The 21,313-nt window shown below is 36.1% G+C and overlaps 1 protein-coding gene and 2 long non-coding RNA genes across 10 annotated transcripts; all 3 read right to left on the bottom strand.

Moving 5' to 3' along the window:
- Positions 1-443: 443 nt before the first annotated feature.
- Positions 444-5,078, bottom strand: LOC131250338 (uncharacterized). 8 transcript variants are annotated; one of them, XR_009173281.1, is made up of 6 exons: positions 3,955-5,075; positions 3,647-3,814; positions 3,189-3,333; positions 850-921; positions 696-735; positions 444-553 (listed from the first exon to the last, which is right to left on the bottom strand). It is a non-coding gene; the product is annotated as an uncharacterized LOC131250338 (long non-coding RNA). The 8 variants fall into 8 exon arrangements; XR_009173293.1 differs by having other exon boundaries at positions 509-553; positions 696-720; XR_009173287.1 differs by lacking the exon at positions 696-735 and having other exon boundaries at positions 454-578; positions 3,955-5,073.
- Positions 5,079-7,298: 2,220 nt separating this feature from the next.
- Positions 7,299-10,264, bottom strand: LOC131244419 (uncharacterized). The gene is made up of 5 exons (XR_009170292.1): positions 10,011-10,264; positions 9,486-9,551; positions 8,121-8,242; positions 7,822-7,907; positions 7,299-7,423 (listed from the first exon to the last, which is right to left on the bottom strand). It is a non-coding gene; the product is annotated as an uncharacterized LOC131244419 (long non-coding RNA).
- A 1,013-nt stretch (positions 10,265-11,277) lies between these two features.
- On the bottom strand, positions 11,278-13,849 carry LOC131250322 (peroxisomal ATPase PEX6-like). Its single transcript, XM_058250801.1, has 3 exons — positions 12,950-13,849; positions 12,587-12,728; positions 11,278-11,454 (listed from the first exon to the last, which is right to left on the bottom strand). Exons 1-3 carry the CDS (start codon positions 13,182-13,184, stop codon positions 11,373-11,375), a joined length of 459 nt encoding a protein of 152 aa, XP_058106784.1. The 5' UTR covers positions 13,185-13,849; the 3' UTR covers positions 11,278-11,372.
- Between the last annotated feature and the right edge of the window lie 7,464 nt (positions 13,850-21,313).

Genomic DNA, 21,313 nt, shown 5'->3' with positions numbered 1-21,313 from the left:
CAAGGCCATGTTCGGCGCCACTTGAAAATGAGTTGATCTCATTTATATTTAGTAGTAATTATGTATTTAGATATCTTAGGATTAAAACTGTAACCAATAATTTATATAAACTATGATCTCTAATACATACCTGACATTAACTAAGTTAAAATACCTCCGCAAAAGTGGGCTCAAATTGATAGTTTTCTGCCACAACCCAAATTGGCTGACGGGGTACATTGGCACTAAAGTGTTGAATTTGCAACTGAAATTCATATATGAAAGGCATTGTGTCGCCATTCTTCCAAGAAGATACAAGAGCCTGCATTTAAATTCCAGAAACCAGTCAGCAATTGAAACTGCTGACTATTTTATTAAGACATGTTACTTGCTAAATAACTGTTTATTTAAATTTCCAGCTACTTTAAATGGAAGCACAAAAAGAAGTAACACCATATAGTAATGGCTGCACCCATTCCTTGGTTTTGTAAGAGCTATGCAGAAATACAATAGCTGGCCTGGTTTTCTGTCTGTTTTCCTTCATGCTCAAGATCAGCACAGGTAGAGGTGTTACCTCTTCTACCAAACGGCCTGTTGTTCTAAAGAAATTTAAACTAAATAATAAAACCATAAACAAGGCTTTGATACCAATTGCGTCGACATGAAAGGGGGCTCCAAAGGAGCTACTGCTCAGAGAGCACAGCTAGAGGTGTTACCTCTTCTACCAAACGGGCTGTTGTTCTAAAGAAATTTAAACTAAATTTGCAAGCCAGAACATGCAGAAGGAATATCAACGGCCAACAAAAGATCCAAATGCAATCAAAATAAGGATAAGACCACAAAAGTAATCAAGAGTCTCAAATTGCAAACCTGTAAACTAGTTTGCGTAGCATCTACTACTTTCTTGGCGAAGTCCTCACTTTCCAAATTCAACAAACCAACCTATACAAAAAGCAAGGCATGTAAACATACTCAGATCCTAAAAATGAATCATATCTAAATCTAAGGTGTACAACAAAATAAGAAACAAATATCCTCAAGCTAGAAGATTAAGACCAGTGCTTTGCTAAATGTCACTGGTAAAGACTAAGACAATGTTGTGTTTACTAAAATCCAAAATGTAACCTGTAATCAAGATAGATAGATAGATATATATATATAGATATATATATATATATATATATATATATATATATATATATATATATATATATATATATATATATATATATATATATATATATTTTTAAGAACCATAGAGTCATGTACAGTAGGCTTTCGACGTTAAAGTACGTCTTTAGTAATTTGCCTATGTTTTCTTTTGTTTTTTCTTTTCTTTTCTTTTCTTTTCCCCTGAACTTCATTTATTTACTACAAGCTAGCAAGATAGCCCTCTGGTGCGGAATTGTCAATGCTAGCAAGATAGCCCTGAATGAAAGAAGAAGAACATCATTAATTTCATGAATGTTATTGTTGACATAATCATCAGAGTGACAAATTTTTCTCATGGAAAAAATCAACACAAAATATTAAATGAAAAGCTCTTCTCATGGAAACTAATAAACAGAAAGTTAGGACACGGAACAGAACAAACAAGTATATTTATGGCATAGACCTGTAGGCCAACATCGTCTGTCAAAGTAAAATTTTAGCATCACCCTTTCGGGAAAGATTCTAAATTAGGAAAGGAATGAGCATTAGTAGTTTAACTCTCTACTGCAAGAAAAGCTAATAAGCTTACGATCATGATAAATAGAATTAAAGTACTAACTCTACAAAATAAGAAGAAAAATTTGCATCCAACCAATTAGGCCCTTGAAGTTGACATGATCAAATCAAAACACCAGTTCTTCCACTGTTGTTGTTGTTAAAAAATAAAGCTCAGTTAGAGAACAAAACATTTCTGGTATCTTATGTCTTGACTCTTCTCTACATAATGGTCCTCTATTTAGGAAAAAGATAGCTCCAACTCCTATAAACAAGGTTGGACTAAGACCCATTAACTTAAAAAAGCAAAAATAAGACTTAATCATGATTTCCTTCCTTTCATCAATTTAAACATGAAACACACAAATAAATGCTTGGACACTAAGGTGTATTTTGAACATGAATTCTCAATAGATGACTCAAAAGAGAAGAAACTCATGAGCATAATAGAAATCCTAAAAATGAGTATCAACCTAACAGAAATATCATGATAAGCATAGTTTCCTACTAAAGTTAACTAAATAAAGAAGTAGCACCATTAACCAACCTGATCAAGTCCTAAAAGTTAGCAAGCAACCACCAGCAAAACAACATGAAACTGAGAAAAAGCACCTACAAGAAACCACCTGTAAGAGAACAGCAAAACTATGTGCTGTCCAAATATAAGCATACTTTATGCAAAACCAAAGAAATTACATCATGTGGCTAGCAGGTGGTCAAGCAGGATTATCTGATTATCAGACAGCCAAATCAAGGATAAGAAGCTTCTTCTATAAAAGAAAAACTTGCAAACCAAATCCCTATTTAAAACTTAAAAATAAGGTGCTACTATTTATACTAAAACAACTCATGAGCATGTTCCTACAAGCCGGGCTGGTGGTAATCAAGACTCTAACTCTTGATTATACCAACAGCTATATTCCCTAATGAACTCGAAGCCTGAACAAAGAACATGTAGCCCCTGGCTTAAGCATTTGGTTATAAGAACTGAAAACACCAGTTACCTAAAATGAACTGTAAAGGGTCATTTGGGAGCATGTATTTGGTGGTAGTTGGTGTGAATCAGTAAGGTTAGTACATTTGGAAGAGTGCATTTGGCCCCAACACCAAATACACTAAAAGCCTCTTGTTTTATAACGGTCGTATTACCTTCACAGCTGATTGACAATTCTTAAAGAAATCAATGATGGAGAACATGGTTTTAAGCATAAGTTATAAAGTGCAAGTCACCCAGAGATCGAAACCAGTATCGGTCACCTGACTCATTCCAACTCAATCAGAATTGTTCAGACTCAGTCTGGTTTTGGAATGTGACTTGCCAATGACACATTTCATTCTCCACTAATAGCAAGTTGACTCAGTATCAATCAATATTCAGAACCATGATACATAAAATAAATAAATAAATAAATAAAAATAAAAAAAGTTGGAGAGCAAGTTGGGATCACTAGAGAGACGAGTGAGTTTCCAAAAAAAAAAAAAAGAGAAAGAAAGAAGCACACCTTGTGTATGTTTTCCCAAAAGCAAAATCTGGTCCAACCAGCATATGGCCTCCAATATTTGAAACTGACGAATGGGTTATAAAACTTCTGCAAAGTTTCTCAAAGCTGTAGATTTGTTTTGCAAATTGTGCTTAGCATTATCTAACTCATGAAGTTGGTCATCTGACTTGTGAAAATTTGTCCATTTAGGACATTTTTGGATACATGGAATTCAAGGGAAAGAAAGAAAAAGTTATAATAATCATTCCACAAGGCAAAAGAAAGAAAAGTTACTAAAAAACCAATTATTATTTTGAGATTATTGAAAAATGAATTCTATCTTAAGGATCTTATTAGGATAACAAGTGAAAATCTTATATTTATTAGATAATCTTTAAAAAATCCCAACTATAAAAAATGTTAACAATTGTTTTGTTGAATTGATGGTTCTTTGCCATCCAAATAACACAAAAACTCACATCATGGCCAGCCACAGGTGGAGAACTTTGTTTTTGGTTGGCGGCCTAAGCATGAAAACATGAAATCCTCCATACATGGGTTATACCCTAATGACTTGAGCAATATTAAACCCAACTTCCAAGTATAAAGAAGAACAGAAAATGAAATCCACACTCTTCTTATTCACTCTGTCAAAGAGAAAACTCAATTTCATTCAATATTAGTAGTTGGATAGAACAAATGCAAGTATTTACCCTCAGCCCAAAACTTAATCAATCTAGACATTTCATTCCTACTTAGTTCTAAGTCTCATCCATACATGGCCCACCTCATCACTGGATGTAGAAATTGGATTTCCCCTACCCAATATTAGAAGTTTCTCAATAGAAAATGAGAGAGAGCATCCAACTTCAAATAGAGCTTTTTGAATGATAGACTTGCCTGACCACAAGAAAGGTCAATAAGAGCATTCACATCCCAAAAATATTTCCCAATAAATATAATTTTGCAAAACAACAAAAATTAGAAAGAGGCATGAGAATTCAATTTATAGTCTATCATCCACCATCAATGTCTTGAAGGGATCTTAACACGGTCTACCATAGCAAGTCTAAATCAAAATCTCATGAGAATGGACAGCGGATTATTCAACTTTACGCTGGATAATGTACTATATATAGTACACATGAATAAAGAGCCTCACCTGAGCTCGAGCCCTCTAGAGCTCCTGTACTAGTTAAGTTAATCCTACTAGACTCTAGCTGTTGAACATAAGCCTGTTGAAGATGAAAATAACAAAAAATAGAATTTAAACAAACACCCAATTGATAGCATGTTGGGTAAATGAAAGTTAGGATCTCCTTGCAAAGCACACAAAAGTTAATAAGTGCAATTGCATCAAAATATCATTTTACATGAAGAGGATATGATTTTAACAAGAGTGTAATGATAGAAAACCACAAAATTGAAAGCGTGCAATCTCATCATTGTCTAGAACCTGGACTTTGGATGACATAGAATACAAATTAAAAAGAAAGAAAGAAAAAAAAAAAAAAAAAAAAAAAAAAAAAAAAAAGAAAACCATGAAACAAGGAAGAAAAGGGTCCTAAGTTTCAACTCGCGACTCACACCATATATTTGTCATTTTTTGAATCTATTGCACCTGATAGTCATTTTATCAAAATTGAACCCTAGATCACTCACATAAACTATTCTCCACCAGCTCATCTAACAACAAGTTAACATAAGAGTTAGAGGCATGATCCATGAATAATTTGCAAAAAATTTCAGAATTTTTTTCATGAATGATTCACAATTGTCAAAATCGAGGAATTCTCTCACCTTTATAAATTATCCTGAACATGCGTGCACAAGCCAAAAGGTGCTTGCTAATAGTATTTGACATTACATATGAGAAAAAAGCAAAAAATGAATTTTGAAATGAACAATGGTTGATAAATTAAGAAGCTAGACATCCATGGTTTAATGAAAAGGAGGTACCTTAGCTTCTCAATCCTACCGTATGAAAAGGACTAATAAGAACTTGGTAATTACGTTCATGCACCGCCCGCATGTGCCGTTTGGCGTTGGGCAGAGCACTAAGGAAGTGACTGACATGCACGACCGTTAGATGAAGATCGCAGAGGGAGTGCAGGCGAGGGCATGCATTATTTATTCATACCATTCTTGCATTAATCAGAGTACTTAGGAATGTTTGATTGTATTGTTTTATCATTATTGCTTGACTGAATTGAGAACATGTTAACCTTTACTTTATTGTTCCACTGAGTTGATCACTCACTCCCACGTTACGGGACGGTGTTGTACACACCAACCAGACGTTGTCTTAGCTGCAGATGGAGACCCGACCGATGAGGCAAAGGCGGACTTCGTAGACGATGAGGATGCCTTCACATATATGCAGTATTCAGGCGGGTTTGCATAGACCGTTCTGATCGGCGAGGCTTCAAGGTTATACTTATAGTGGACAATTACCTTTTTTACATTTTTGTAATTTGAAACAATATATGTAATTATTAACCTGGCAATGCATACATACTTTGGGGACCTATACTAAGTTATAACGCTATACATATTTGAGTAAGTCTTCCGCTTGCGTATTATAACTGTCCCTGAATTATGTATTGTTGATTTGGCTTAATCTTATTCATGTTTTATGCACTAATACAGACAACATTTAATCATCATTAAATATGTTGCATAAGTGATGCGTTGGAACTCGGGAGTTGGACTTCTACTCGATCCCCGATTTTCAGGGCGTTATAGATATATCGTAGAGGGAGTGTAGGCGAGGGCATACATCATTATCGCATATAATCCTTGCATTAACAAGAGTATTTAGGACATGAGTGTTGTACTGCTTTATCATTACTGCTTGACTGAATTGATAGAGAGAGAGAGAGAGAGTGGGGGGGCGGGGAGAGCAGCGTAGATGAAAGATTAGGGCTGCGAAAGGATTAAGGTTGCGAATGGTTAAGTGAGATGTGTGCAGGACCTTCTTGAACACATCTCACTCAAGTTTATTCAATGCACACACGATGGTTCTTCACAAACTGTTTGATTAGGGACCTAATAGCTGACACTTCAAATGTGCTAGGAAGGTAATTTTTTTTAGTCCATGTACGGTGCAGCATACCAGTTCAATTGTGCTTATGACCATCCAAATCTCAGAGGACATGTAATTTTATGGATACTTACAGCAGGAGAATAAAAAAAACATAACAACAGTAGATGATTAGAACTCACTATGGAAGGGATTCTTGGATGGGTGAGAACATAAGCATATCCTTGCATGACTTTATCCGAAGGGAATGGCCATAGCAGTTGTGTGGATCCTGTATCATGATTGTCGATGAATGTGACACTCTTTTTTGGCCACAATCCAATCATTCCAGGTGGCCTCCCATCCACGTCCTTCATCCGCCGCAATTCCCCTTCAACTGCAGCTTGGAGAACCCCTTTAGTTGTAAAATCAAAGGCTGTCGCAATCCACTAGCTATTTGAACCCAATCCACTAGCTCCTTCAACAATTTCAATAGTAAACCAAGCAGTTGTGGGTACTCTTTGTATGGAGCAATCAAATAACTGCCAAACGAAAGAAATCAATCCGACATTAATCAAAACTAAGGATTATCGCTACGATTTATACAAACTTATTTAAAGGGAAACTCAAAATGCATCCCAGTTCAGTTAATATAAATGCTCACGAATCAAGCAGCAGAACAGTAGAGAGTTAACCTGGGCTCGGCTTTTGTAGACACAATCATGGGGAGTTCTCATTAAAAGAAATTAGAGAGGACCAGTTTGGACCAATACTTGCAAGGAAAAATAAAATTCACAAAGGTAGATGCCCCTTAGAGATCATTATTTGGGAATTGAAAATCTTTTCTTTTGTTCCTCCTAGAGAAAGCAAATCATTTTATTTATTTAATGTTCAATCAAATGGAACTTAAGAAAAATTTGGAATTGTATTGGTGACTGAAAGAAGAAAGAAGATGTGTCCTAAGAACTGGTTATTGAGACTCTTAGAAAGCATGCTATTTGGGGCAAGCTATTACCAATCATAGCTAAGATTGGTCAATGACCATGAAATGTTAGGTGATGTAATATTAAATTGAGAACAGCAAATCACAGGACCTAGCATACCCAGTGCTCTGTACCACTTAACCAAGAGTTGCGACAGCCACTTCATGCTTTATAACAACAGCTCCATCCAAGAGGGCTTCAACAATTACTGGCATTAGTTCACCAAGATATTGCTTCATTCTAAAACCTCCCTATAACAAGGACCACAACAAACGAATTAAGATCACACCATTGCTAATAGAGAAAAAACATTCACGTGGAAATATGACTGGTAAGTGATTATCCTCACATCATGTGGTAACCAAAGTGTAATGCAGCAAGCAAGTATGCTAGCCTCTATGAAAGGAGGTCGATACCAAAATGACAACATGATCACTACTTGTTACAAATTAAAGTAAACAAGCAAAAACTCCCAGAGAAATGCTTCGACAATTTAGCATCAAAATAGAACCTTTTCATCATTCCTTTTCATACCACCCACATAAAAGGCAAGCTAATTTAAAGTATCAGACTTGATGAAATTGGAACTTGTACCATAGCACACCGCGTGATTCAAAATATAACCCAAAAATTAGGGAAGTAAACCCACCACCCTAGCAAGCTCCCCAACAGTTGCAAGAACTCCAGTGACAACACCAGTATTAGCATTTGGCTCGGTGCCTTTACCACAAGTGCCTGTAATGTGACAACCTCACTAGATGAGATGGCATACATTTAGCTTGTACTAAGGACCAAATCACTGAGTTGACATTGTGTATCAGAGCAACGTATGGAAGAGAAAAGTTGGGATTTGAATATTTGAACAATAATGATGTGAAACAAATAAAAGGGCATCCATTTCCCCATAAATCAATAATATTATTGGCAAGTAGATATCTTTCAAATTACCTTTGCTCAAGATGCATCAACAATTGTATGAGATGGCAATGAAGTGCAGGCAGAACATATGTTGGATTCTATTCAGACAATCTGCCAGCAATTGATATAGCAAACTCTCGAACATCGAAATCCTATGACATGGAAAAGAAGAAAAAAGAAAGAAAGATAGTAAACATGCCCCTATGTTCATAAACATTTTTCAAATAAAGATAACAGTTCAAATGCTCATAGAAGAGCCATTGGCAGGTTGTAAAGATTGAACTGGAGGAAAGGAGAGAACGGTCCAACAAAAAGCAAGAGAAAAAAGAAATTCAACCGTTCAATATATGGTCTTCACTTCCTAAACAATAGAATAGATCAGAGGCCTGAAAATGACTGAAGAACAGGTCCCCCAAGTCAAAATCAATGTGCATAAAAAGGTACAAACTCCACAAAAGAGAACTGATCACCAACAGCCAGCCACATGCTAACTTAGCAGGCAGCCCCATCTCAACTGCCTGCATGTCACATCAGTGGGAGATCGGATCCATGCAAACTGAGACCCACCATGAAGGTCACCTGCCTCAAAAATCAGACCAATCCACTCATTAGGTGGGCCACACCTGTGTTGTATCAGACCATTGACCACCCATTGATTTCAACAGTGTGGCCTACCTGATAGGTGGATCGGCTTGATTTTAGCAGCAGGTGATCTTTGATGTGGGACCCCCAGTTTCGATGTATTTATTAACCAAACGTTATGCTTGTTTGATTATCTGACCATCAAATTGGTGGATGCTTATTGGATGGTTATTTTCCACTTACCAAGAAGAGCATTTACTAGACCCCCAGAACAGGTCTCTAGTGACCAAGAATCTATCTGAACATCCTCGTTTCAGCTATAATCATCCTATACTGGTGAAAAATCAGCAATCCAGACAGCCGAGATTGTATTCTTGGATTGGAGATGTGATTTTTGTGTCTTACTGTGAATTTGAACTGATAGTTGCTGAATTCTGAACAGATTCAACGCGTCAGAGCTTGTAAATAGATTTAGTACAAAAACTAATGCATTATTGATGCAGACTTAGATATGTAATGCCTGGTCCAATGCAGTTCCTTAGTTGCTGCACTCCCAAAAGGGTACAACAATTAAACCATACACGAAAAGATAATGACATTTGAATCCTTTTTCTGTTTTCTACTTCCACACTATTTCAATTTTCACGTGTCCCCAAAGAAAAGAAAAGAACTATTTCACGTCTCCCTAAAGAAAAAAAAAATAACTTTCTCATGTCGCCTCATTGATCAGCAGCAATTCATCATTTCTTCTAAACAAGATATGTAAGAATCTAGAAGAGATGGAACACAAAATAAAAAGGTGGGACTGCTCACCTTTACTCGAAGTTCCTTCGTTGGATGAGGTGTCAGTAAAGCTCGGATTGTGGTAACAATAGGCCCCTAACATGGAAGAAGGGAATATATGTAAGAATCTAGAAGCATTGTACAATACTTTTTCTTTCAAGAAAAGGAAAGAGGAAAAATAAAATATAATCTAAAAGTCAAGATATCATCTCGATTCACATCGGCAGAAACAAAATGCAGGATGCTCGATTAAGAACATAAAAGAAGGAACGATCCACTGGAGAAAGAAATTTCTCTTCAGGATCTGAAAGAACAAAAGCCAGGAAAATGAAAACAACAACAGAAATCAAAATCGCTGCAAATAACAGAAAAAATAAAGATCCAGAGCGAGATAAACTCGCTAGAAATCAAGTGTTTTAGAGATTTCATCAAAATCCCCAAAATAAAAGGTACAATCAAACGAAATCATCTGCTTAAAAGAGATCCAACAAGAAGTATCGGCATACAGAGAGAGGAATCCTATAAAGAAAGAGCGTTTTAGAGCTTTCGAATTACCTGAAAGCAGAAATCTTAGCTGCAGCAGGATCTCGGAAGCTACCGACCCAGCTTCGTTCGACGAATCGCTTCCCAAAGCTCGCGATTCCTCGCATCTGCAAATTGGCTGCCATGCAATAGGAATAATCGCAGTTGGAAAGCTTCTCGATTGGATTTTTAGAAGAGAAAAGTGGCGAAAGCAAGAGATCTCTGAAGACGGAAGATACTGAGATTTCTCCGCTCATCTCAAGCACAAATCATTTTATACTGTGTGAGCAGTATCCCATCCTCGACCCAAGGATACCAATAACGTACACGGCTTTCATCATGGATAAGTCGGGCCCACATTCTACTGATGGACCACGGCCGGCCATCTCCCACATTGTAAGATCCTAGCCACCAATCTTTTCGTTCTCTTCAATTGGAAACCAGCCGTCCACTTCTATCATTAAAGTTACTCACCAACCGAAGCAAAATGGCAAACTTTTAGCCTCAATTTTTCACCAACCAAAACAAAAAGGTAATCTTTTAGCTTCAGTTGCTCACCAATTGAGACAAAAGGGTAAACTTTTAGTGTCGGTTACTCACCAACCGAGGCAAAAGGACAAACTTTTGACTTCAAATGCTCACCTAATAAGGCAAAAGAGTAGACTTTTAGCCTCCGTTACTTACCAACCGAGGTAAAAGGACAGACTTTTGGTCTCAGTTGCTCACCAACCGAAGCAAAATGACAAACTTTTAGCCTCAGTTGCTCACCAACTGAGACAAAATGGCAGACTTTTGACCTCAGTCGCTTACCAACCGAGACAAAAGGATAGACTTTTGGCATCAGTTGTTCACCAACCGATACAAAATGACAAACTTTTAACCTTAGTTTTTCATCAACTCATGCAAAAAAAAAACTAAAAAAGAACAAAGCTTTTAACCCGGAGTTCCTTTACAACCAAAGTTAAAAAGCACATTTAGCCTCATTTTTTAAAACGGATACTTTGGTGTAGTGCCACTTAGCCAAGTAATAATGTTTTGTAGGTGTTCAACAGTTCAGATGCAATGATATAGAAGAGCCAGAAGCAAATGACCAGCAAACACAGTCCATTAAACATGTATTAGCATGTGGCCAGAATGCAAGGTCTGGGAAAAGATCAGCGACGTCTATAGCAAGCCCGAAGGTGGGCCACGTCCGTACAGAACCCAACGTATGTAAGAGGATTTGCGATCAACAGATTGACCGCCGCGGGACAAATGGAATAGCATAAAAAAAATATAAATAAATAAATAAAAAGGTAGAGGGCAGAGATGACAAAAAAAAGGGTGTGCTGAGCGAAGTAGATCGAAAGATCAAAGGTCCAGATGTGATGCTGAGTCGTCAGCAGCATCCTGATCTCACAGAAATGATGGACAGTCATGGACGGATCTAGGCCAGAAAACAACTGCCCACCAATGAACTGTCATCCCAGCAGAAGATCTGAGGATCAAGGACATTGCAGTGCGATGATCTGCACCGCATCCTTCTTACGATCACAATCATCATCAAGAGCAGCGGAGTATCAATGAGGCAGTCAATAAAGCATGTTTTTGCAATGGTGCTTTACAAAAAGAAGAAAGGCTGATCCAATTGATCTCTAGGAGGAGGAGAACTCTCTTATGCCATTAATGGTTGGGTTCTACCTGTATACATAAAAAAAAAAAAGAAGGCGCGAAGATTTCACACTCCCAAAACGGCAGTCTAGGATGCACCCAGACAGTTAGAGAGAAGAAGATGAAGGAGAAGGATCTGTTTAGCCGATCAAAGCAGCAAACTCTGATAACATAAGAAGTTGCAAGAGAAGGACGAAGGCATAAGAGAGAGAAAGAAAAAAGAAAAAAAAAGAAAAAAAAAATGGTGTGAAGTATACTTAGGGTTTGCTCAATGCACACAACCCTAGGCTTCTCCCCCTCTTTTATAAATTCCCAAATCATGTACAATGTGTAGGGCTTAACGGGCCTTTGGCTGTGACAGTAGGCCCACTTCCCTACTTATTCAGCTGCTCTTTATACCCTATTCAACCATATACATTAGTTATTCAATTGTATACAAAACAAATTCCTTTCAACGATTCTTAGTTGACCTACTCCTAGAAACTCGTAATAAAATAAATAAGAGAAAAATCCTGAGTCCAGATATTACTTGTATTCTAATCTCGGCCTCTATAGTCGTACAAAAGGTCCTTTTCATTTGTATGGTTGTATTCAAAACCCCTAAAAGACTACAGTTGGATCTGTGTGCCCAACAGTCCAATCAATGGATATTCTGGACCGTCTAATTGGACTGTGGACACCACAGTCCAACTGGACCATAATCTAGGCCTGATCTTCCACTGGCTAGCATTGAAGCCCCTTGTGGGTCCTGTGTAGTGATTGGATCGTCCTGCATCAGACTACCAGATATGTAGAATCAGCTATATGATATTATGAAATTTTGGTTGATCTGAAAGAAGCAGAAGTACTCAAGACAGTAGAAACATTGTAAAGTGATCATATTGCAACAGACAGATTTAACGAACAACATGCCTAGGGCCCTAGAGATTATGTAAAAAGCTCAATATGTTCAAGAATACCTATTAGCTGTGTTGAAGGCATTTGCAAGTGCAACAGATGTCTTTCTTTCTGAAGACGTCATTAAATCGTAGCAGCTATATTCCACCACATGCAGTCCCAAGCAACAAGCAACATATTGATCAACAGTTCGTTTCCCACATCCTGTGGGAATTATTTGAAGAGCAATGTTACAAGCAATTCCTATACCAAATAGTGCACATTCAACAGATTCAAGAATGTAAATAGTCAACATGTCAACATGCTTGAAATCAGCTTCCATTGAGAGAGAAATACACTTTACAAGCTTTAAGCAAAAGTCAGCAAGCACGTCAAAAATAGAAATCCATGTATTACTGAAGCGGGAAAAAGGGGCAGAAATTCACCTGCAAGACCATGCAAGAGAACGGCGACCCTGAATTTTGAAGAAAGCACTGACGGGCATAAAGGTGGTGTAAGAACGGATGCCAAAATCTTAACTACATCCCCTTGCAAAGGCTTACATACTTTGGAATCACCAATCAGTGAATCAGGGGGGAGAGCCGACGCCACACTCCCTCCAAGTACAAGTGCTGCTTGTTTGCATTTGACACGAAGAAAAGGTTCATTTAACGGCTCCATTGCTATAGATGACCTAAAAACAAAAATTACCACCAACCAGAGCGATCATTGCAATCATAGAAGTAATATGTGATGATCTACTGAAAGAAACAGCATCTTCTGTTTTGTTGGACGAAGTAATGGTACAAATGGGGTCACTTCTTGGTAACCTATTCTGTTGATCTGGTTTGTCTCATCATAGATGGCCACAATCTAGTATCTCCCTCATTGGATGATTCAAGCCATCCGATTAGAATAGCCAATTATAACCATTTGCATTCAGCAGGAGCTCAACCAGAAAGAAACGAACATCCAATGGGGGAGATTTTCAGATATCCCCCATCCATTATGGAGCGTCCCATGGGAACATTTAGAATCACCAAAATGTAGGCTGTACATGTATAATCCATGGGGCCTAGAAAATGCTTAATGTAATATGTATGGTTCTGCTTTAATTTTTCTTTATAGCTCCAACGTCTCTGATGAGAAAAGAGAAATACAGCATATGCAATAACCTTGAAATGATAGTAATGCCTGTGATACTTTTATGGGTCTTCTTGCTGCACGGAATGCACATCTCTGAATTGCAATTCCAATTTATTTGAATGCAGAAAATATCACCTCTTGCAAGATACCTATCAACTTTGAAGTAATCGTGCAAAGCTGAATCAATCATCTCTTGATCTTCGGCTTCAATCAGTGAACTTCCCCAAGTGATTCTAGAGTACCACATTCTGGTATTTTCACGAATGAAACCCTCAAATGTGAGGCAAATCTAGGCGAAAGTGACCAAGGAAGAAGTTCCACATGGACGGCAGAACCCTTGATCCCATTTTCATCTGACACACTCTCTTTTCCTTCAAGCAACAACTTCAAAGACTCTTGGCCCCTATGGACAAGAAGTTTCCAGCACGATACATGCAATCCAAGGTTAAATGCTAAAACAGGAGATAGATATGCAACTTCTCGATCTAAGGTCAGATGATCAGTTCGAGGGAAAGCATAAGAAGGAAGAATGGCCATCACGCGCTGAGATTGAGAAGGTAACTTTGTCTCATTAGTGCATCCTGGAAGAGTTGTGTCTGGAGGATCTAAAAAAATGACTGTACCAATCCTCCCTAAATTTGTCTCAACATTCTTGACCAGCACCTATAAGAAAAGTGAACGAGTTTCAGAAAATTTACATCAACTAGCAAAATCCTAGAAAAAGAAAACGATAATAATATAATTAGTTTTTACCAATAAAAAATCCAACCAAAGCCTCAAAACTGCAGTGAATGATACAAGAATCTTATAGTTTTTGCTACAGAAAAGGACCCAAACTTGGAAAGAAGAACAATTACGAATGGTGGACTCGAGGAAAGAAGTTCTAAATAAAGTCGGTGCCCGCTAATGGGAAAAGACTGGACTGTGGAGGTGAGCTCCACTGTACAGCACCAATCATAGGGAATTGCACTTTGTTCAGTATGTCCTCATGCATCATTTCTCTGAAGAATAATGCACACAACATTTGAATGTAAACTACTTTTTAGAAACATTAAAGGAATACACTGAATTAGATCATAAATCATAAGATTTATGATTTTTTTGTAAAATTAATTAAAAATAAAGAAAATCTTAGAATTCAGGTGCATTAAAGTAAAACACCTTAAAACATTCTACATCCAAATTTAGCGAATTTATAATTCAGACGTGTAGACGCAATTGCACCCCATTCCACACATGTACAAGAAGAGGCCTAGACAAGGCTCTACCTAACCACACGTGGCAGTCTCTCCTAGGAGAACTTATCTTCTAATGTTAGCATGCATAACATATAGAATCCTTATTTACATACTTATGTTACTTTTAGGTAGCAGTCTTTTTCTTTATTTGCTCCTAAATGCCTAGATTTTGCACGACTTTCCTTTATGTTGAGAAAGATCAGATTGTCTCCTAGGATTGGTATCGGATTAAAATGGAAAGACGTATATGCATGCTTATAATTATAAATATGGCTTCTTTGCCATATGTAGGAGAGTCTATGCATGCATGATTTATGAATGCACGAAATCCTTATTTTCTTGTGCAGAAGCAGTGAAGGGGGGAACATTTCTTTATTGTGCATGATAACTTTAGGCTAGTAGACAGTTGAACAACATTTCGTAGTCTTTACAGTTCTAGGAAGGCGGAAGAAAACGGAGAGATGTGCACCAACAATTTTTAGAATAGTCGAGCCAAATGGATGACCAGATGGCAAAGATGGAAGGTAAACAGCACAAAACGAAGCTGGGTGACACCACCCTAGAAAAGGATAGCAGGAAAAACTCTAGCAAGCCACGTGCCAATCCCAAAGAGTGTATGGAGTCATGGGAATTATTTGCATAGGCAACCCAGGTTTCAAACACCGGGTAAAGATGGCCTGAACCAAGGGCGTGAGCAGTCACTACAAGAAATATGGTCTTTAAAGGGCTTTTTTTAGCAATGAAATTGGATTTCGTAGGCAAAAGTCATCTTTACCATGACTATTTTGAATTTTTCAAAAATAAAAATTGAAAACTTTACTTTTACCGACGAAATATGAATTCGTAGGTAAAAGTCATGTTAGTCTCCTTCCCAAAATCGAAAATTTTACTTTTACCAACGAAATATGAATTCGTAGGTAAAAGTCATCTTAAAGGGTGTTTTGAATTTTCACATAGCTGTGAAACTGTTCGTAGGTAAAGGGTGTTTTGAATTTTGAAAAAATAAAAAATCGAAAAGTTTACTTTTACAAAAGCCATCTTTACCGATGAAATCTTTCTTAGGTAAAGAGTGTTTTGAATTTTTGAAAAAATAAAAAAAATCGAAAAGTTTACTTTTAACTAGTAAAAGCCATCTTTAGCGACGAACATTTTCGTAGGTAAAGGGTGTTTTGAATAAAAAATCGAAAAGTTTACGTTTACCTATGAAATATGATTTCATAGGTAAAAGCCATCTTTACTGATGAAAATTTTTGTAGGTAAAGGGTGTTTTGAATTTTTGAAAAAACAAAAAATTGAAAATTTTACTTATACCGACGAAATATAATTTCGTAGGTAAAAGCCATCTTTACCGACGGAAATTTGTGTAGGTAAAGGGTGTTTTGAATTTTTGAAAAAACTAAAAATTGAAAAGTTTACTTTTACCTAAAAAATATAATTTCGTAGGTAAAAGTCATCTTTACCGATGAAACTTTTCGTAGGTAAAGGGTGAAAACGCCACGAATCGAAAAGTTTACTTTTAAGCCATCTTTACCAACAAAAAAATTCGTTGGGAATAATGATTTAAATTTTACCTTCAAATGTTTTCCCACTGCCTTGAAAAGGTTTGCGGTAAGAGTTTTACCGACGAATTCATTCGTAGGTAAAAATATTTCACAATACTTTTACCTACGAAAATATTTGTAGGTAAAAAATGTGGATGAGACTTTTACCTACAAAAATTTTCGTAGGGAAAAAACGTGGATGAGACTATTACCATGGACCGTCCCTTTTGAGAATTTGAGAAGATCACCTGTTACAATATATTTCATCATATTCTTCCTAATATACACTGTTATATAATATATTTCATCATATTCACATTCATATCCATCTAAACCCAAACTAATGAAAAGAGAGAAAACATATGAGAGGTGATCCTTATCTACTTTGATGGATTCAAGCTGCATAGTGAGAAGTTATATGGGTCTTGGAATAATGTTGGTGACAAATCCACCTTGTCTATTAATATTATCATATTGTGTTAGGACATGACTCTAAAAATAAGATAAATCCAAATCTCAAATAATCTATGCTAGAAGAGATAGTGGAGATGGAAATAGATGCATTGTGATGCTTAAGTTCATGTATGCTTGCCAACAAAGCAAGATTTTCTTGTTTGTTGCCATGTGATTGGGCTACATTATTACATCAATCAGGTTCGGGTTCGGGATTGGGTTTAGGTTTGGGTTTTCAAGTTTAGGTTGAGGTTTAGGTTGGGGAGTTGAGATTAGGAATAAGTGTAGGTTTAGGTTTAGGGATTTGAGAATACATTTAGGTTTTAGATTTAGGTTTAGGTTTTAGGTTATAGGTTTAGGTTTAGGTTTTAGGTTTAGGTTAAGGTTAGGTTATAGGTTATAAGTTTAAGTTATAGGTTATAGGTTAAGGTTTAGGTTATAGGTTTTGGTTTAGGTTAAGGTTATAGGTTTAGGTTAAGGTTTAGGTTTAGGTTTAGGTTATAGGTTACAGTATATAGGTTATAGCATTAAGGAATTGAGAATAGGTTAAGGTTTAGGTTTATGAAATCGAGTTCGGCTTCGGGATCGGGTTTAGGTTTGGATTTTCAAGTTTAAGTTTAAGTTTAGGTTTGAGAGTTGAGATTAGGATTAGGTGTAGGTTTAGGTTTAGAGATTTGAGAATACATTTAGGTTTTAGGTGATAGGTTAAGGTTTAGGTTTTAGGTTTAGGTTAAGGTTAATGTTTGGTTATAGGTTATAAGTTTGGGTTATGGGTTATAGGTTATAGGTTATGGTTAAGGTCATAGGTTTTGGTTTAGGTTAAGGTTATAGGTTTAGGTTTAGGTTTGGGTTAAGGTAAGGTTTAGGTTTAGGTGAAGGTGTAGGTTTAGGTTATATGTCATAGCTTTAGGGAATTGATAATAGGTTAAGGTTTAGGTTTAGGAAATTGGGTTCGGGTTCGAGATTGGGTTTAAGTTTGGGTTTTCAAGTTTAGGTTTAGGTTTAGGTTAGGGAGTTGAGATTAGGATTAGGTGTAGGTTTAGGTTTAGGGATTTGACTTTTGAGAATACATTTAGGTTTTAGGTTTAGGTTTAGGTTTAGGTTATAAGTGTAGGTTATAGGTTTAGGTTTAGGTTAGGTTATAAGTGTAGGTTATAGGTTTATGTTTAGGTTAGGTTATAGGTTAAGGTTTAGGGAATTGAGTTTAGGTTATAGGCTTAGGTTATAGGTTAAGGTTTAGGATTAGGTTTAGGTTTAGGTTATAGGTTTTGGGATTTGACAATAGGTTTAGGTTAAGGTTATAAGTTTAGGTTTATGAAATCTGGTTCGGGTTCGAGATCGGGTTTAGGTTTGAGTTTTCAAGTTTAGGTTTAGGTTTAAGTTAGGAAGTTGAGATTAGGATTAGGTGTAGGTTTAAGTTTAGGGATTTGACTTTTGAGAATACATTTAGGTTTTAAGTTTAGGTTTAGGTTATAGGTTTAGGTTTAAGTTATAAGTGTAGGTTATAGGTTTAGGTTTAGGTTAGGTTATAGGTTAAGGTTTAGGGAATTGAGTTTAGGTTATAGGTTATAGGTTAAGGTTTAGGTTTAGGTTATAGGTTTAGGTTTGGGTTAAGGTTTAGGTTTAGGTTACAGGTTTTGGGATTTGAGAATAGGTTTAGGTTATAAGTATAGGTTTAGGTTAATGTTGTAGGTTATAGGTTTAGGTCATAAGTTTATGTTATGTTGTAGGTTATAAGTTTAGGTTTTGGTTTAGGAATTTGAGAATACATTTATGTTTTAGGTTTAGGTTTAGGTTTTATGTTTAGGTTAAGGTTATAAGTTGAGGTTTAGGTTTGGGTTTTTAGTTTAGGTTTAGGTTTAGGTTTAGGTTCGGGAGTTGAGATTAGGATTAGGTGTATGTTTAGGTTTATGAAATCAGGTTGGAGTTTACGTTAAGGTTTAGGTTATAGGTTTTGGGATTTGAGAATAGGTTTAGGTTAAGGTTATAAGTTTGGGTTTAGGAAATCAGGTTCGAGTTCGGGATTGGGTTTAGGTTTGGGTTTTCAAGTTTAGGTTTAGGGTAAGGAGTTGAGATTAGGATTAGGTGTAGGTTTGGGTTTAAGGATTTGAGAATACATTTAGGTTTTAGGTTTCAGTTTAGGTTTTAGGTTGTAGGTTTAGGTTATAAGTTTAGGTTATAGGCTTAGGTTTAGGTTATAAGTGTAGGTTATAGGTTTAGGTTTAGGTTAGGTTATAGGTTAGGGAATTGAGTTTAGGTTATAGGTTATACGTTATAGGTTAAGGTTTAGGTTATAGGTTAAGGTTTAGGTTATAGGTTATAGGTTTAGGTTTAGGTTTAGGTTATAGTTTTTGGGATTTGAGAATAAGTTTAGGTTGTAAGTATAAGTTTAGGTTAATGTTGTAGGTTATAAGTTTATGTTAATATTGTAGGTTATAGGTTTAGGTTTAGGTTTAGGTTTGGGGATTTGAGAATACATTTACATTTTAAGTATAGGTTTAGGTTTTACATTTAGGTTAAGGTTACAAGTTTAGGTTATAAGTGTAGGTTATAGGTTTATGTTTATGTTAGGTTATAGGTTAAGGTTTAGGGAATTGAGTTTCCGTTATAGGTTATAGGTTTAGGTTATAGGTTTAGGTTTAGGTTAAGGTTTAGGTTTAGGTTATAGGTTTTGGGATTTGAGAATAGGTTTAGGTTTAGGTTTTATGTTTAGGTTAAGGTTATAGGTTTAGGTTTAGGTTTAGGTTAGGTTATAGGTTAAGGTATAGGGAATTGAGTTTAGGTTATAGGTTAAGGTTTAGGTTTAGGTTAAGGTTTAGGATATAAGTTTTGGGATTTTAGAATAGGTTTAGGTTAAGGTTATAAGTTTAGGTTTAGGAAATCGGGATTGGGTTCCAGTTCTGGTTTAGGTTTGGGTTTTCAAGTTTAGGTTTAGGTTTAGGTTAAGGAGTTGAGATTAGGATTAGGTGTAGGTTTAGGTTTAGGGATTTGAGAATACATTTAGGTTTTAGGTTTAGGTTTAGGTTTAGGTTATAAGTGTAGGTTATAGGTTTAGGTTATAGGTTAATGTTTAGGGAATTGAGTTTAGGTTATAGGTTATAGGTTATATGTTATAGGTTAAGGTTTAGGTTTAGGTTATAGGTTTAGGTTTAGGTTAAGGTTTAGGTTTAGGTTATAGGTTTTGGGATTTGAGAATAGGTTTAGGTTATAAGTATAGGTTTAGGTTAATGTTGTAGGTTATAGGTTTAAGTTATAAGTTTATGTTAATGTTGCAGGTTATAGGTTTAGGTTTATAGGTTTAGGAATTTGAGAATACATTTACGTTTTAGGTTTAGGTTTAGGTTTTACGTTTAGATTAAGGTTACAGGTTTAGTTTTAGGTTTAAGTTTAGGTTATAGGTTTAGGTTTAGGTTATGTTATAGGTTAAGGTTTAGGGAATTGAGTTTAGGTTTAGGTTATAAGTATAGGTTTAGGTTTAGGTTAAGGTTATAGGTTTAGGTTTAGGTTATAGGTTTTGGGATTTGAGAATAGGTTTAGGTTATAAGTATAGGTTTAGGTTTAGATTTTATGTTTAGGTTAAGGTTATAGGTTTAGGTAAAGGTTATAAGTTTAGGTTTAGGTTTAGGTTTAGGTTAGGTTTAGGGAATTGAGTTTAGGTTATAGGTTATAAGTTTTGGGATTTGAGAATAGGTTTAGGTTAAGGTTATAAGTTTACATTTAGAAAATCGGGTTTTGGTTCGGGATCGTGTTTAGGTTTGGGTTTTCAAGTTTAGGTTATGGAGTTGAGATTAGGATTAGGTGTAAGTTTAGGTTTAGGGATTTAACTTTTGAGAATACATTTAGGTTTTAGGTTTAGGTTTAGGTTTAGGTTTTAGGTTTAGGTTTAGGTTATAAGTAGTTGAGATAAAAATTTTATCCGCATACAAAAAATATTGAACCTAGTATTATCTACTACATACTAGTAACATACAACCAATATTGGAGCACCATACCATAAGCTACAAGAATTTCATGTCCCCCTGAACAAAGGTATCCTCCATTGATAACATGTGTGTGTGTGTGTGTGTATTATAAGTTCTTTATTTTCATTCACATTCACAAATACAATACACTGAGAATGCCTTTTAAGTGATGTAACACTCAAACTGCCACCAAGAATCCATTTAAAAAATTACAGCTACACTAGGATGCAAAATATCGCTCTTGAGCATCATATCAGCCCATTGAAAAATACAATACGCTAACTTGATATTATGGTTGCATTTTACACGTTGCTCACCATATGCACACCTAAATAGGCTAATTGCAATGCTTTGAAATGATTAGGCCTTGGAAACTGGTTAGCCTATGGTTGGTTCGGGCCTTTTAATTGAATTGGTTAGACTTTTTGGGACATTTAGTAATCAAATAATTGCAAAAAGAGGCATACATG

Source organism: Magnolia sinica, chromosome 1 (assembly GCF_029962835.1).
Source record: "Magnolia sinica isolate HGM2019 chromosome 1, MsV1, whole genome shotgun sequence".
Lineage (NCBI taxonomy): Eukaryota > Viridiplantae > Streptophyta > Magnoliopsida > Magnoliales > Magnoliaceae > Magnolia > Magnolia sinica.
The sequence above is the reverse complement of the archived record's forward strand: the minus strand, read 5'-3'. Positions and strand labels throughout refer to the sequence as shown.

Excerpts from the sequence above, each read along its gene's own strand:
- LOC131250322 (XM_058250801.1), bottom strand. The coding sequence starts at position 13,184 with ATGGAGCCGTTAAATGAACCTTTTCTTCGTGTCAAATGCAAACAAGCA. Across the intron at positions 12,729-12,949 it reads TCTCTTGCATGGTCTTGCAG|GATGTGGGAAACGAACTGTT; the intron begins GTGAATTTCTGC and ends TAATTCCCACAG. Across the intron at positions 11,455-12,586 it reads GCCTTCAACACAGCTAATAG|ATCTTCTGCTGGGATGACAG; the intron begins GTATTCTTGAAC and ends CTTGATCCTCAG.